We start from the raw sequence: 12,171 nt of genomic DNA on the forward strand, positions 1-12,171 counted from the left end.
TATATATATATATATATATATATACATATTATATATAGATACATATGCAAACATGTATATATATATACATACATACATAATATATATATATATATTTATATATATATAAATTGCAAATATACAAAATAAACATACAGATATGCTAACGTACTTACATATATTAACATTGAAACCGGCTGATGTCATTTATAATCACGTTGATTGATGCTGCAGAAATTTGGATAGAAGTAGCAATCAATACGACGCACGATAACATACCTGCAGAGAAGCTTTCACTTGAGTCGCATGTTGTCTCAGTGGCAATGTTCGTTGAACAGCGATTGTTCTACCATATACAGCTAGCATGGTGTCTAATGGTTTTTGTTTCCAAAGTTATGAATGGCTGAGGTACGTCTGAATGCGCAGTACACTATTCAGTCTTCAATTCTTCGAGTGTAAATGGTTCATACATATTTTAAATCGTACACAAAGTATTTTTATTATCGTATTCAAGAGCGAAGGAACAGGTTATTAATCTTTTGTATATACGTAATCAGCTTTTTTCTTTCCAGAAAAGGGGTTGGGTTCCTCCTCATTCTAGGGTTTGCAAGCTGGGGAGTTTATTTAGGGTTCAAGTTCAGGAACGATATAGTATTTGTTCCTCTAGTATTTAGTGAGTGTTTTTTTTAACACGAAAAACAAAGATACTATGAGTCTCTAACGAATGTGGTTTGTAAACTCAAGACAGTTCATAAAAGTCACAATAATCTCGGAATAAATTTGTAATCGCTTACCGAGACGGTTTCGCAGCGATTTGGTTAAGCAAAAGTCGCTTGCGCAATCCTGGCCATCAAGTTAGATCTGTGCATGATTACACTGCTTCCCTACTAAAACCCTAATCGTCGGATTGCATAAAAAAAAGAAGCCCTAAAGTTCCAGTCAATGTGAGTTTGTCAAATGTTCGATTATTGATGTCTCTTTATTGGACACTTATAGCGAACCGTTTCCTCTGTCAACTGCTACACAACCAGACAGATTGTTTTAGACAGCTATTAAGATAAAAAATCTGATCTATACAACTCACGGTCGTCAATACATATGAGTAAGTTTTTGTACCGTTCGGATTGGAGACGATATTATTGAGGGATGTTAGCATAGCCTTCTAAAATACAGAAGGCTATGATATTAACCGCAAAAAAATAGAAATTGAACGCAATCTTTATTGTTAAATATGATCCGATGATCACTTCAACGAAATGCTGCGGCTCCAGTGTAAATACTCTCCTCCACTGCTGGGCGTCCCTCGTATTCAGGCTGATCTATGTGAACCATTACTAAGCCGACATAAAGTGTCATGACATGCTATATATGCGAGGAATCATGTTATTGGTTCCTGGACTTAGCCAGAACTTGATATGGAGCCAAATTATACGCACTGAGATCTGTTGGTCCAGAGGATCATGTATCCGACAAAAAGGCAACAACGTGTGTATCGCTACGGACACAAACTCGTTCGCCTGGCATGTGTTTGAAGCAGAGCTTTCCCACAGATGGCAAAGCCATTAGCCAAGCATCAACTCCCTTGTCTCTACAGTGTAAGTCTCACGCGAACATAAATTATGCCCTATCTCATATCGTGTTTCTCCTCGCGAGCTCTACGAGTAGCCACACTTCAGCCTAAGACCGACTCAGCTCCCACGACTGACTTATTGATGAATTCAGTGTAATGAGTACCAGCTTATTTGACAGAGATCTGGGCATGGAAACCGGACACTACTTCGAGCCGGACGGCTACACAAGTTCACGGGCGCCTAGATGTGTACTAGAATATACGCATGGTGCGTCCGTTTGTGTTGATTTGTCTACATATATACCTATAGGTGATTGAACTCATCATCTCTATGGAATCACACTACGATCAAAATAGGAACTGTACTCGCTACCCTTCTTGATACATATTCAATATATCGAAAGTAGAGATTGGGCACGGCTACTCTATTCAACATAGTGTAGTACCAAAAGGAAATTAGACTCATCATCTCTAGTGGTACCCCAAACATGCATATATCACTTATAATCGGAGGTGCCGCAAAACAACCAAACCAGTTGCTATGGTAGCATTCGACCACTTCATCTCATTGAACAACGCACCCCAATCCTGCCGACCTGTAATAAGCGCCATAAACGGCATATTCGAAGTAATGGCTTCTTTTTCGGGTGATAGCTCACCTCCAGAACCACGTCTGTATCTGTAGTCTTGATGTTCGGTACCAATAATCGCAAACAAGCCGAATCCCAAGTAGAAACACGCCTCGGCAATGAAAGGGGTTAATAATGCAGACCCACTTGTAAGCATAGCCAGAGCCCAGAGGCTAGGGTGTCGACTGATTCGTTCCATGCCCCCTACTTGTCCCGCTGGCACATCTGCTGGTTTGAAGTCCATGGGGCACTTTGCTTTGAATCGCAAAGGTTTCGTCGCTTGTGCTGCGGCAACAACACTGTGCGTGGGTGATACAGCTGTGAGCTGAGCCGTGTTTGTGAAGGCTAATTGCGGATTGGATTGATAGTCACTATTAACAATCTCACTGCTTTGTTGAGTAGGTGTTCTCAAATCTGAACCTGCATCGGAAGCCAGCCCGATAGGCATCTGTAGCTTAGGTGCCATTTGAGACAACCCCACCAGTCCCAGCGCATGCAATGTGAAGGCCCCTGCACGCATAGCTCTCATACGAGGGCTACCACTGTTTGCATTGATCATTGAAGGCCATGTAGGCCCCTTGTTCTTGTACTTCAGGAATCCATAGCCTATACTTGCACATGCGGTGGTGCTGAGCGTGTTATACGCATAATGGTAGTTCTTCTCGGTGTAATTATTTATGATGTATTCGCGGTTGTGCGACATGACAAGGTTTTCAGTGATGAAGAATGTCCACCCATAGAAAATGTACTTCACTCCGGGGTGTTTAAGTGCACTTAATGCTGCTGCAGACATGGTGCTCAATTATCACGGTACTTCGAAAATACACTATGTGCGTAGGTGTGAACTGTTTTTTTCTCTTGAGGATAATAGTGTTGTATGTATGTATACTTGATCGATCCAGTATGTAGAAATGATCAACGAATATTGATCAGCAAATGATGTATAGACTGTAGAGTGCGTAGACCACATATTGCGCGTCCTGTCCCCCAACCAGACTGTCCTTCTCGTCCAAATAAATATTGAGAAAAAAATTTACAACGTTGTTTTCATCCCATTATTGACTAAATCATATTCTCAATCCCAGGGCCCAGGCCCCAGCGGACAGCTGGACTATAGTCTATAGATCTCCGTGACTCCGTGACTCGGTTGATTTTGGAGTGGGCCCATAAACCAGGTTTTTCTTTGGCACTGCCATAAACTATAGCCTGTGGCCGACCTGGGGGCTGGGGCTAGGGGGTGGCTGAGGCTCTGCGCCCTGGCCCCTGGCCCTGGCCCTGGGCCCACTGGGCCCACTGGGGTCTGGGGCTGAAGGCTTTGCCGGGGAGTCTGTGTCACTGTGACTTCCGAGTTTCGACGACAGACAACCTCACAAGACAGAGTCACAGCGGCCCCCTGCACGTAAATTTTTACATTTACTGAGAAAGGCAGTTCATACTTCATAGCCTTCTCGTAACCCTTTAGGAGCCTGTGTGCAGTGGTTCTATATTTATATACATATAAATGTGTAGTAGTAAATAGCACTCATCTTAGTCACCATTGTATTGTTTACCAACCGAACTTATAGTATAATATTATAAACACATCTAGATATACACAGTTATACATATCATATATACAATTAGGTGTACTAGTCTTGGACGTTGGGCATCAATAATATGGGACGTGACAGAGAAAGGAGGCGATCACGAAGTCGCAGCAGAAGCAAAGACCGTCGCAGCGGAAGGTCAGACGCCGACAAGAAACGGGGCCGAGAAAGAGATTCTCAAAGTTCACGAAATAGGTTTGTATGATAGAACGTGCAATACATATTTTGATCTATTCCAAGACAAATATTTGGTTCTTTCATAGTGTTTCCACTGGTATTTCAATTTGCCGGTCTGGATATTTTTATACATCCATATATATCACTTTATACTATACATGCGTTTAACTTGGGCATATATTCTGTAACATAGCTATATTCTCGTGTGTATTTCTGTATAAATACACAAATTTCTAACGGAATCTATAAATGTATAATATATATATATACATATATATATATATATATATATATATATATATATATTACACACAAATTTCTGACATAACACTATACACACACATACTTTATATATATATATTTATATATATATGCTATTGTAAAACAATTTGTGACTTAACTCTGCACACTCACATATATATGTTTGTATATATATATATCTATATTCTGACTTAACTCTGCACACACACACATATATATATATATATATATATATATATATATATATATATATATATGTATATATATATATGTATATATGTATATATACATGTAAGAACCCTCTCAGGGGTTCGACGATGAAACTTGCTGTCAATGACATTCCCCATTGTACATATATTTACATATATATATGTGTTTTGTGAGTGTATATGTGTGCGTGTATGCGGTGTGCGTGTATGTTATTGTGCGTATATATATATATATATTATGTGTGTGTGTGTATCTGTATATATATATATATAGTATATATGGATCTGGTGGCTGATAGGATTTTTTAGCTGCGCTACGTCTCTGTTGCCGCATTCAAGTGGACTGCATATACGAAAGTAACTGAGCGTCTCGTTATGATTGTTAGTATATACACAGTGTGATACCAGAGTTGATTTTTTAATCCTGTGCTCATATGCTCTGCCATCTCTTTCATCCCCAGACGCTCATCACCTGCTAAAAGGAGGCGGAGCAGATCCAGAACATTATCACCAGACTCCTTACGGCGACAAGAAGATAGCGTTTTACGGAAAAAACTGTATGTGTGCTGTGCCTGTCGTGTATATAAGTCTGTTCTCAACGGATCAATTTGACCCTGTTTTGCGATCTACAAGTGCCAGTTGTATCAACAGTAGTTAAAAATAAGGAGTTGGTCTTTCTAGTTTCTGACAACGCCTACGATGCTTCAAATGCACATATGGTAATTTTTGAATGTAGTAGTAAATAGGTAACTGTAATTATTAAAAAATGAGGGTGGAACCTTAGCGGTTATAGCCATCTCGTTGGTTATCGATCTAAATGTGCGATGTTCTTTCACGTCAGTGTGCCATAAGCTATTGCTAACAGGGTAGTGCGTGTATATTGCCTTGTATGCATGTAATAGGTTTTTAGTTCTATGAGTGCAAAAAAAGGGCAAAATCATTAATTTTTACATTCAATTGGATTCGACACAGTTATACATGGGTTGCTGGGGATATTATTGATATTTGTGTCAATTATATAGCTATCAAGACGCCAGTGGAAACGAATCTTACTTCGCACATGCGCAATATGTCGTACCCACGTCACGTAGTCACGTTCGCATCCTGTGGCGTCTGCACTCATGTTCCGCTCAGTGTGTGGGCTGTGTACTGTACTGTACAGTCATTCTGTATGTCATCATCCTATTACCAACCCCTGGTTCAATACGTCTTCAACGATATTTCGGTTCTATCTTTCTCAGGGTGGAGGCGCGGTTGATCGAAGTAGAGACAAGGAAACGCATAGATGACATCGTAAATAAAAGGGTGGAAGAAGAAATAGAGCGAAGAAAGGCTGACATCGAGCTTGGTATGTACTACTTGTGTGGCATGGCTCGTAAATAACTCGGGGTATCATGAATATAGCTAGATTTTCTAGTGAGATTTATGAGGTATATGACGAATGAGATGATTCAGGTGTATTATTGAACCGAGTTAAGAGTCGTGATTCTCCATAGGAGCAAGTATTCGATCGGCTTTTTTACGAGTTGTACTTGATGTTACACGTAGTTTTAATTATATATTTTTCTGTGTCTGGCGATAGGGTTATTTTATAGATATTAAAAAATAATGTCTGGTTGATGTTCGTAGCTCAATTGTCAAAAAAATTATGTACTGCGGCCAGGTACGCCCTTACGAACATATGTGCATGCATTTAGCAACCCGTGATTGCTTATATTGGTCCTCATAGCGAGCCTCTATCTATAATATTATGATTAGAGGTGCAGTTCAGGTGATGGAATATATCCAACGGTTGCGTCTGCACGAACTGTTGTCGTGGCATCCACAAACTTAACGAAATTGTCACTTGTTACGCATCTCTAGAGGTCAATCGCCGTATCGAGGCCATGAGGAAAGAGATGGAGAGCAAACTGTTGAAAGAATTGGCCATCGAGCGAGAAAATATGAAAATCGCGGCTAAAAAGAAAGAGGTTTGTCTGTCTGCACACTATTCAATCGCGCTATCACCCATGACATATCTATATCAATATTCTTGATGTATTGTAAGCTTTTGGGTGATGGGTGGCAAATATGGGCTCTAATTGTGTAGTATTAAAGGGCTGTAACTATGGAGGCCCGAAATCTCGAGCTGGAAACCGGAAAGGTTTCTCGTTTGAAGTGTTGCTTTTTGAGTGTGGTGTTCAGTGCCTCTATTCGCATCCCAGCAGGCTGTCCCCTGTGCTTGCCCAGTTTGTATTGTAATTGTCTGAAGGTCGCCATACTGTTGATATGTCCAATTTTCTGTAGTTGTCATGTCATCCGTTTGAATTCTACGCCTGGGTTCACTAGTAAGTGCTGCAATGATATAAATTTGCAGACCATTTTCTGAGACATTATCAACTGTGACTTCGAACCATTTGAACTGGTCTGATGCCACATGCATGACTGTGCATATTAAATTTACTGGAATCTCGTAAAGTGCTAAAGTATTGATTTATTCGCAGGAGGAAGAGCTGGAAAAGCAAGCCAGTCTGGAAGCAATCATTGAAGAGAACAACAAACGCCTGGAAATGCTGAACAAGAAAAAAGAAGTATGTATATGTGTGTGCGTTGAGAAGGACGGAAGCTATCGTGTAGTTAACAGGCATTTACAGATGGGCACACTCGCACACCCCTGCTGAACCCAAGCATATCAATGGCTGATTATATCCCGTGTACGAAATGTCACCTTTTACCAATATCATCACGACACACTCGCTATGGACATGTTGACATGTAAACATGTCACGGTCATAAACAATGATGACATGCCAAAATGCGGCGAACATCGTTGCGCGTTGGGACCTCGAGATGTAGACTCGCAGTATCGCGCGCCAAGATTGAAGCGCTGCCGCCGAAGCCACGGTTCAGTTAATGTGTACAATCGACCGCGCAGGTCTGCAGTTACTTCTTCGTATATGCTTGAGTGATCCGTATGTTTTATGTCCATAGTACGTATGCGTAGGCGTGTATTTGCTGGCGTGTGTGCATACAATGATATATATGAAGCTGTCTTTGATCTAAACTAAGAATCGTAATGGAGACAGCAAGTTCCGTTGTTGCCGAGTTGTCCACCAGTCATCAAGTTGGCCACTCCTATCTCAAGGCAGTACAATTGACGCCGCTGATTCGCTATGGTAAACTTTGGTTTTTCGCATGTTCAGACACATGTTCCAGGTTTGTAAATTGTACTCTCTGGCACATCTCCACGTGTACGTGTGTCAGTGTGCTGAATAGCTCATGTGGCAGAACTGAGAATGTCCTTAGAGCGTGTTTTTCGATGTTGTGTACGTACGAAAAGCAATACCTTTTTATTTCCAGGGATAGTCAGGGAACGATTAAGACACCAATAACACACAATGTATCTCCAAAGAATCTATGAGACATCGTATCAGGTGTATCTCCAAATACATGTGTGTTCAACTCTATCTACCTTCCTCCTTCACATACGCACTATGTGCCGCACCCATGCCCACCCTCACCCAACAAACAAAGGACGAGCAACGATTGGAAGAAATTGCTAAGAAACAAAAGCTCAGAGAGGCGGAACGCGCTGAGGCTAAAAGTGAGGAGGAAAAGAAACGCCAAGAACAAGCTAAGGTTCTGGGGGTTGGGGGTGCGCGCCCGAAAGTGTCGTTTGGCCTGAAGATGGGCGGGTGCAGCACGAATCCCTTCAGGTGACAATACATTGATCCATCTGAAGTCTAAGTTGACGCCGACTCTGCCAATAAAAACTTGGTAGTACCATTGTGGTCTGTCTTATAGCCTTCTGAATTGAACAGAAGGCTATATCTGTCTCCTCGTTAATACGCGTGCAGAAGTACTTTCATTGGAGACTTACGCTGTGCATTCTCGTAACCATCATCTGCTTTGTACTGGCAGCATATGCTCAGTATAGATCAGTATGGTTCTTGTTGGCTTCGCAACTCTGGCCTGTACCGAAATATAGCCGAATATGGTGCACGCGTTGTATTATTTGAGTTATTTCGGTTTTACTGGATGAGCAGCAGCGTAAGTGTATAATCGGACATATCAGTGCGTATGGTTGTAATCTACCTGAATTTGGATCTATCGCCTTCGCCTGAGCAAATTCTATGCTCAGAAGGATAACCCTGCGGTGAACAAGACAGAACATGTACCCTTGCATGTCGCATAGAATCGGGAGTATGAATTGTTATTGTGCATCCCCCGCAATGCGTTGAGCAACTCTGTCTCATTAGAAAACTTTCCTGGGGATTATGCAACATGGTGACTTTCTAGTCTTTATAACCGTGACTGCATTGAGCACACCAAGAAACCACTAAGTTATCGCTTTACCTTTATGTTGGTTCGCATTCAAGTATTTGTTTACACGCAGTTATGAATACGCTCCGGATGTCATTCCCTGCGATGCGTGTGGCTTGCGGCGACTGTATCTTTGCATGTTAAGTAATATGTTAGAATCTGTTAATGATACTTCGCTCTAGTCAAAGTCTCACCTTCTAGTATAGTAGGTTTTAGCCGGAAGAGGAGGCATATCATTCGCCAGAATGCAAAAAGGTATTTCAAATATATATTTCGGTTGGACAATTTGGTGTCGATCGCGGAAGAATGATTCCTGCCTGGGCACTAGTTTACAAGCACAAGCACATTGTTAGAGGATCTCCAACCTGTGTCGTCTAGATCGAACACATACTAAACCACGCTGTCTGTTTGCACCCTGCTCGTTGGGTGTACGATTATGAAGGACATCCCGGATGTTAAAAGTGCGACATGATTCAGAGAGACCACTCGCATACCTGTAAAGAGTAAATACTGTACAAGTTTTGCGAAATATTTACACTCTTGTCATACGGACTTGTCCGCTCTCCTTTAAATTTTAAACTTCATTCTCTCTCTCTCTCTCTTATTTTAGAGTTATTTAGAGAGTGAGAGTGAGAGTGAGAGTGAGATATCTCTTGTGGAAATTGTTTTGTTTTTTATTTAACAAAATATTTATCTAAATATTTCCCTTTTTTATTAAAACAAAACAATATGTAAAAACAAATTTCCGGCTTTTTGTTATAAAAAATATAAAACGGCTGCGACACAGCGACAGACAGCGAGTGACACTGTGACCACGTGCTGGTTTGATTTTCACAAGTCTTCAAAAAATAGATCTGTTGTCGGAATAAATATCGTTGAAAACGCCGTAGTTTTCCCAATCCGATTGGGAAAGGGAGAATGAGCAGTTTCGTTTGGAAATCCTCAGTCGAAATACACGTAGTGCTGATCTCTCTAGAGAGAATCTAGATCTCCGAAATCAAAGATATAATACTTAAATAGCTTGTCGCGTGTCGTGTCCGCGTTTGACTAAATCTAAACTCTCCGTTAGCTGTAGTGAAAAATCGAGGTTCAAATATAGCTGTACAGTTCTATCACAAACATATAACCCTTGTCTTCTGGTTGTCGTGAATATAAAGCCAACGACTTGTTACTATTATATATCTTTAACCCGCATACTGCTAATCGAAACATCTTTTACACCATGGACGCAGATTCATTCTACTCCGCCAACACACCTTCAGAGAGCATAACTATCGATTTGCCGTACTTGAGCACTCGTAACGAGGCCTTCAAATCCGATGCAGATACGTCCACACACGCCACTGGCAGTGAAATGACGCTGGACGACATCCGCTACACTGTGCGCGTGGGTAACGCTGAAAAGACTATTTTGCGCAATCTGAGCCCTATTATTCCTGCCGGATCCCTGACAGCCCTAATGGGGTCTACAGTCGGTGGTAAGTCGACCCTGCTTGATACCCTCGCAGGTAGAAAGGATCCGAAAGACATATCCGGTCGCATCTTGGTCGACGGAAGTCCGAGACATAAAAAAAATTCAAGTTTCAATGTGGATATGTTCAGCAGGATGTCATAGTATCTGGGTCTCTTACTGTTAGAGAAAATCTGCTGTTTTCCGTACGACTGCGCCTTTCCAACGAGATGGTGGACGTAGAAAAGCATCTCAGGGTCGACACGGTCATTGCAGAGTTTGGCTTGTCCAAGGTGGCTAATAGGTATGCGGAACGAAACATTGAATTCTGCATCCCCAATCGTAGCAGGCGGCGATGTCACATGCAGAAGTTGTCGTTGCACACAGCCCAAGAACCCTGAAACATCAGATGCCAATAAAAGTCTGGCGGAAAAGTTTCTAGAAAGTGAACCCTATCTGGAAACACTGGAAATGGTCAAGAAAAGGACACAGCCAACGACGGTTCACTGTGATGCAGATATCAGCGCATCTGCCGATGACTCCTTGACCATTACGTATCCCATTGGGTACTTCCAGCAGACCTGCATAATTGTGGCCAGAAACATACGCAATTCGATTCGAAACCCAGCTGCGGCGCTCATGCAAACTGTTGGTGAACATCGTGTTTGGGCTACTCGCGGGCATGTTGTATTTCCAGGTTTGTAGTTACCATGAGTCTAAAACAGTGACGTCGGCACAGCACTCGCGGCAACATTTTTGTATAACGTATTGTGTGCCGATGGTGACTTTACTATGATGCAGAATTCATCCCTTTGAAGATATCGAGCCAGGAGTTTCTCATTTAATAGGCTACATGTTCGTCCATCACATGTGGGAAATGGCGTAGACGGCCTGCAGAACCGCACTGGAGCTTTGTATTTCGCTTTGATGGGTGCTGTATTCGGCAATCTGTCTGCTGTCGAACTATTCTTATCGGAAAGAGCTATATTTGTAAATGAAAAGAGGTAAGGATTCTATTGTTTTTTACTTCTTCTTTCTGCGGTACAATGTTTTTGACAGTCTAATTCATATAATATTACAGCAAATTTGCAGGTGGTACATTCCACGCAACAGGCATTTTCACATCGTTTGCGAGACTTCGACAGCTATTTTCAGCAATCACAAGCACATCTACGCGTTTCTAACCAGTTTGATTTATGTGCACAGGAGGGCTTATTATTGCACAGAAGCATACTTCACGGCAAAGGTGGTGGTCGATCTCTTGCTGGGCCGCCTTATCCCCACACTGTTCTACAGTGTGATATCATTCACAATAATTGGACTAAGCGGCGGATTTACAGAGTTCCTTGTGTACCTCATGATGCTGGAGTTGAGTGCGATGACAGCTGTGGGCATATGCTTCCTCGTATCGTCTCTCGTCGATGTCTTCGCCGTTGCCAATGTACTCACAACGATGGTGTACGCTGTGATGCTTGTCTTTGTCGGCCTTTTTATGAATCTCGATACTATGGCCAAGTGGTTCAGCTGGATACAGTATGTATCCCTCTTTCGTTACGGATACGAGGCTCTTGCAGCAAATGAACTCGCAGGCATGGTGTTCGACTGTAGCGCAGACGTTCCCTGCCAGTCCGGAGATCAGTATCTAGCCACTCAAGGATTCGAGGACAGACTGTGGTTCGATGTGGGCATGCTTACCTTGTTTTAGTTCATATTTATGTTCTTGTGTCAGATCCGACTGCGATGTATACACTAATGCATAGAATAACCCACACTCGAACAAAAACAAAAACCTGTGGAAGCTGCCCATTCGCCAGCTTCAAAGTGGTGCCGAGATACTACTCAATCGCCGCTAGAAGCCTCCAAGTGCTAGTACAATTTAGAACATCATTTTTAAGGTACTCAGATAATAATGGCTGGAACATACTACCGTTGGAATAAAGTTCTATCCGGCAACTGATTGTATACTAGGTAGTGCTTTGGAAATTGAAAACGCTATCATTTTATAAAT

General features: G+C 41.9%; 4 protein-coding genes across 4 annotated transcripts in view; 2 read left to right on the forward strand and 2 right to left on the reverse strand.

The window, feature by feature from the left end:
• The window catches only part of SARC_06043 (hypothetical protein), a 4,556-nt gene extending 4,116 nt beyond the window's left edge, over positions 1 to 440 (reverse strand). Inside the window, exon 1 of the mRNA XM_014300065.1 lies at positions 259 to 440. Within this exon, the coding sequence (XP_014155540.1) occupies positions 259 to 345 (87 nt within the window). The 5' untranslated portion in view covers positions 346 to 440. The remainder of the gene's footprint in view (positions 1 to 258) is intronic.
• A 750-nt stretch (positions 441 to 1,190) lies between these two features.
• Positions 1,191 to 3,081, reverse strand: SARC_06044 (hypothetical protein). Its single transcript, XM_014300066.1, has one exon. It carries the CDS (start codon positions 2,969 to 2,971, stop codon positions 2,051 to 2,053), a length of 921 nt encoding a protein of 306 aa, XP_014155541.1. The 5' UTR covers positions 2,972 to 3,081; the 3' UTR covers positions 1,191 to 2,050.
• Positions 3,082 to 3,566: 485 nt separating this feature from the next.
• SARC_06045 (hypothetical protein) lies at positions 3,567 to 8,181 on the forward strand. The gene is made up of 6 exons (XM_014300067.1): positions 3,567 to 3,959; positions 4,873 to 4,968; positions 5,653 to 5,759; positions 6,275 to 6,381; positions 6,895 to 6,981; positions 7,925 to 8,181. The coding sequence occupies exons 1-6, from the start codon at positions 3,835 to 3,837 to the stop codon at positions 8,108 to 8,110; spliced, it is 708 nt and encodes a 235-aa protein (XP_014155542.1). The 5' UTR covers positions 3,567 to 3,834; the 3' UTR covers positions 8,111 to 8,181.
• A 1,754-nt stretch (positions 8,182 to 9,935) lies between these two features.
• On the forward strand, positions 9,936 to 11,868 carry SARC_06046 (hypothetical protein; the record flags this gene model as incomplete). Its single annotated transcript, XM_014300068.1, has 4 exons — positions 9,936 to 10,259; positions 10,316 to 10,467; positions 10,532 to 10,860; positions 11,390 to 11,868. The coding sequence occupies 4 exons, from the start codon at positions 9,936 to 9,938 to the stop codon at positions 11,866 to 11,868; spliced, it is 1,284 nt and encodes a 427-aa protein (XP_014155543.1).
• Between the last annotated feature and the right edge of the window lie 303 nt (positions 11,869 to 12,171).

Source organism: Sphaeroforma arctica, assembly GCF_001186125.1.
Source record: "Sphaeroforma arctica JP610 unplaced genomic scaffold supercont1.416, whole genome shotgun sequence".
In the NCBI taxonomy this organism is placed as follows: Eukaryota; class Ichthyosporea; order Ichthyophonida; genus Sphaeroforma; species Sphaeroforma arctica.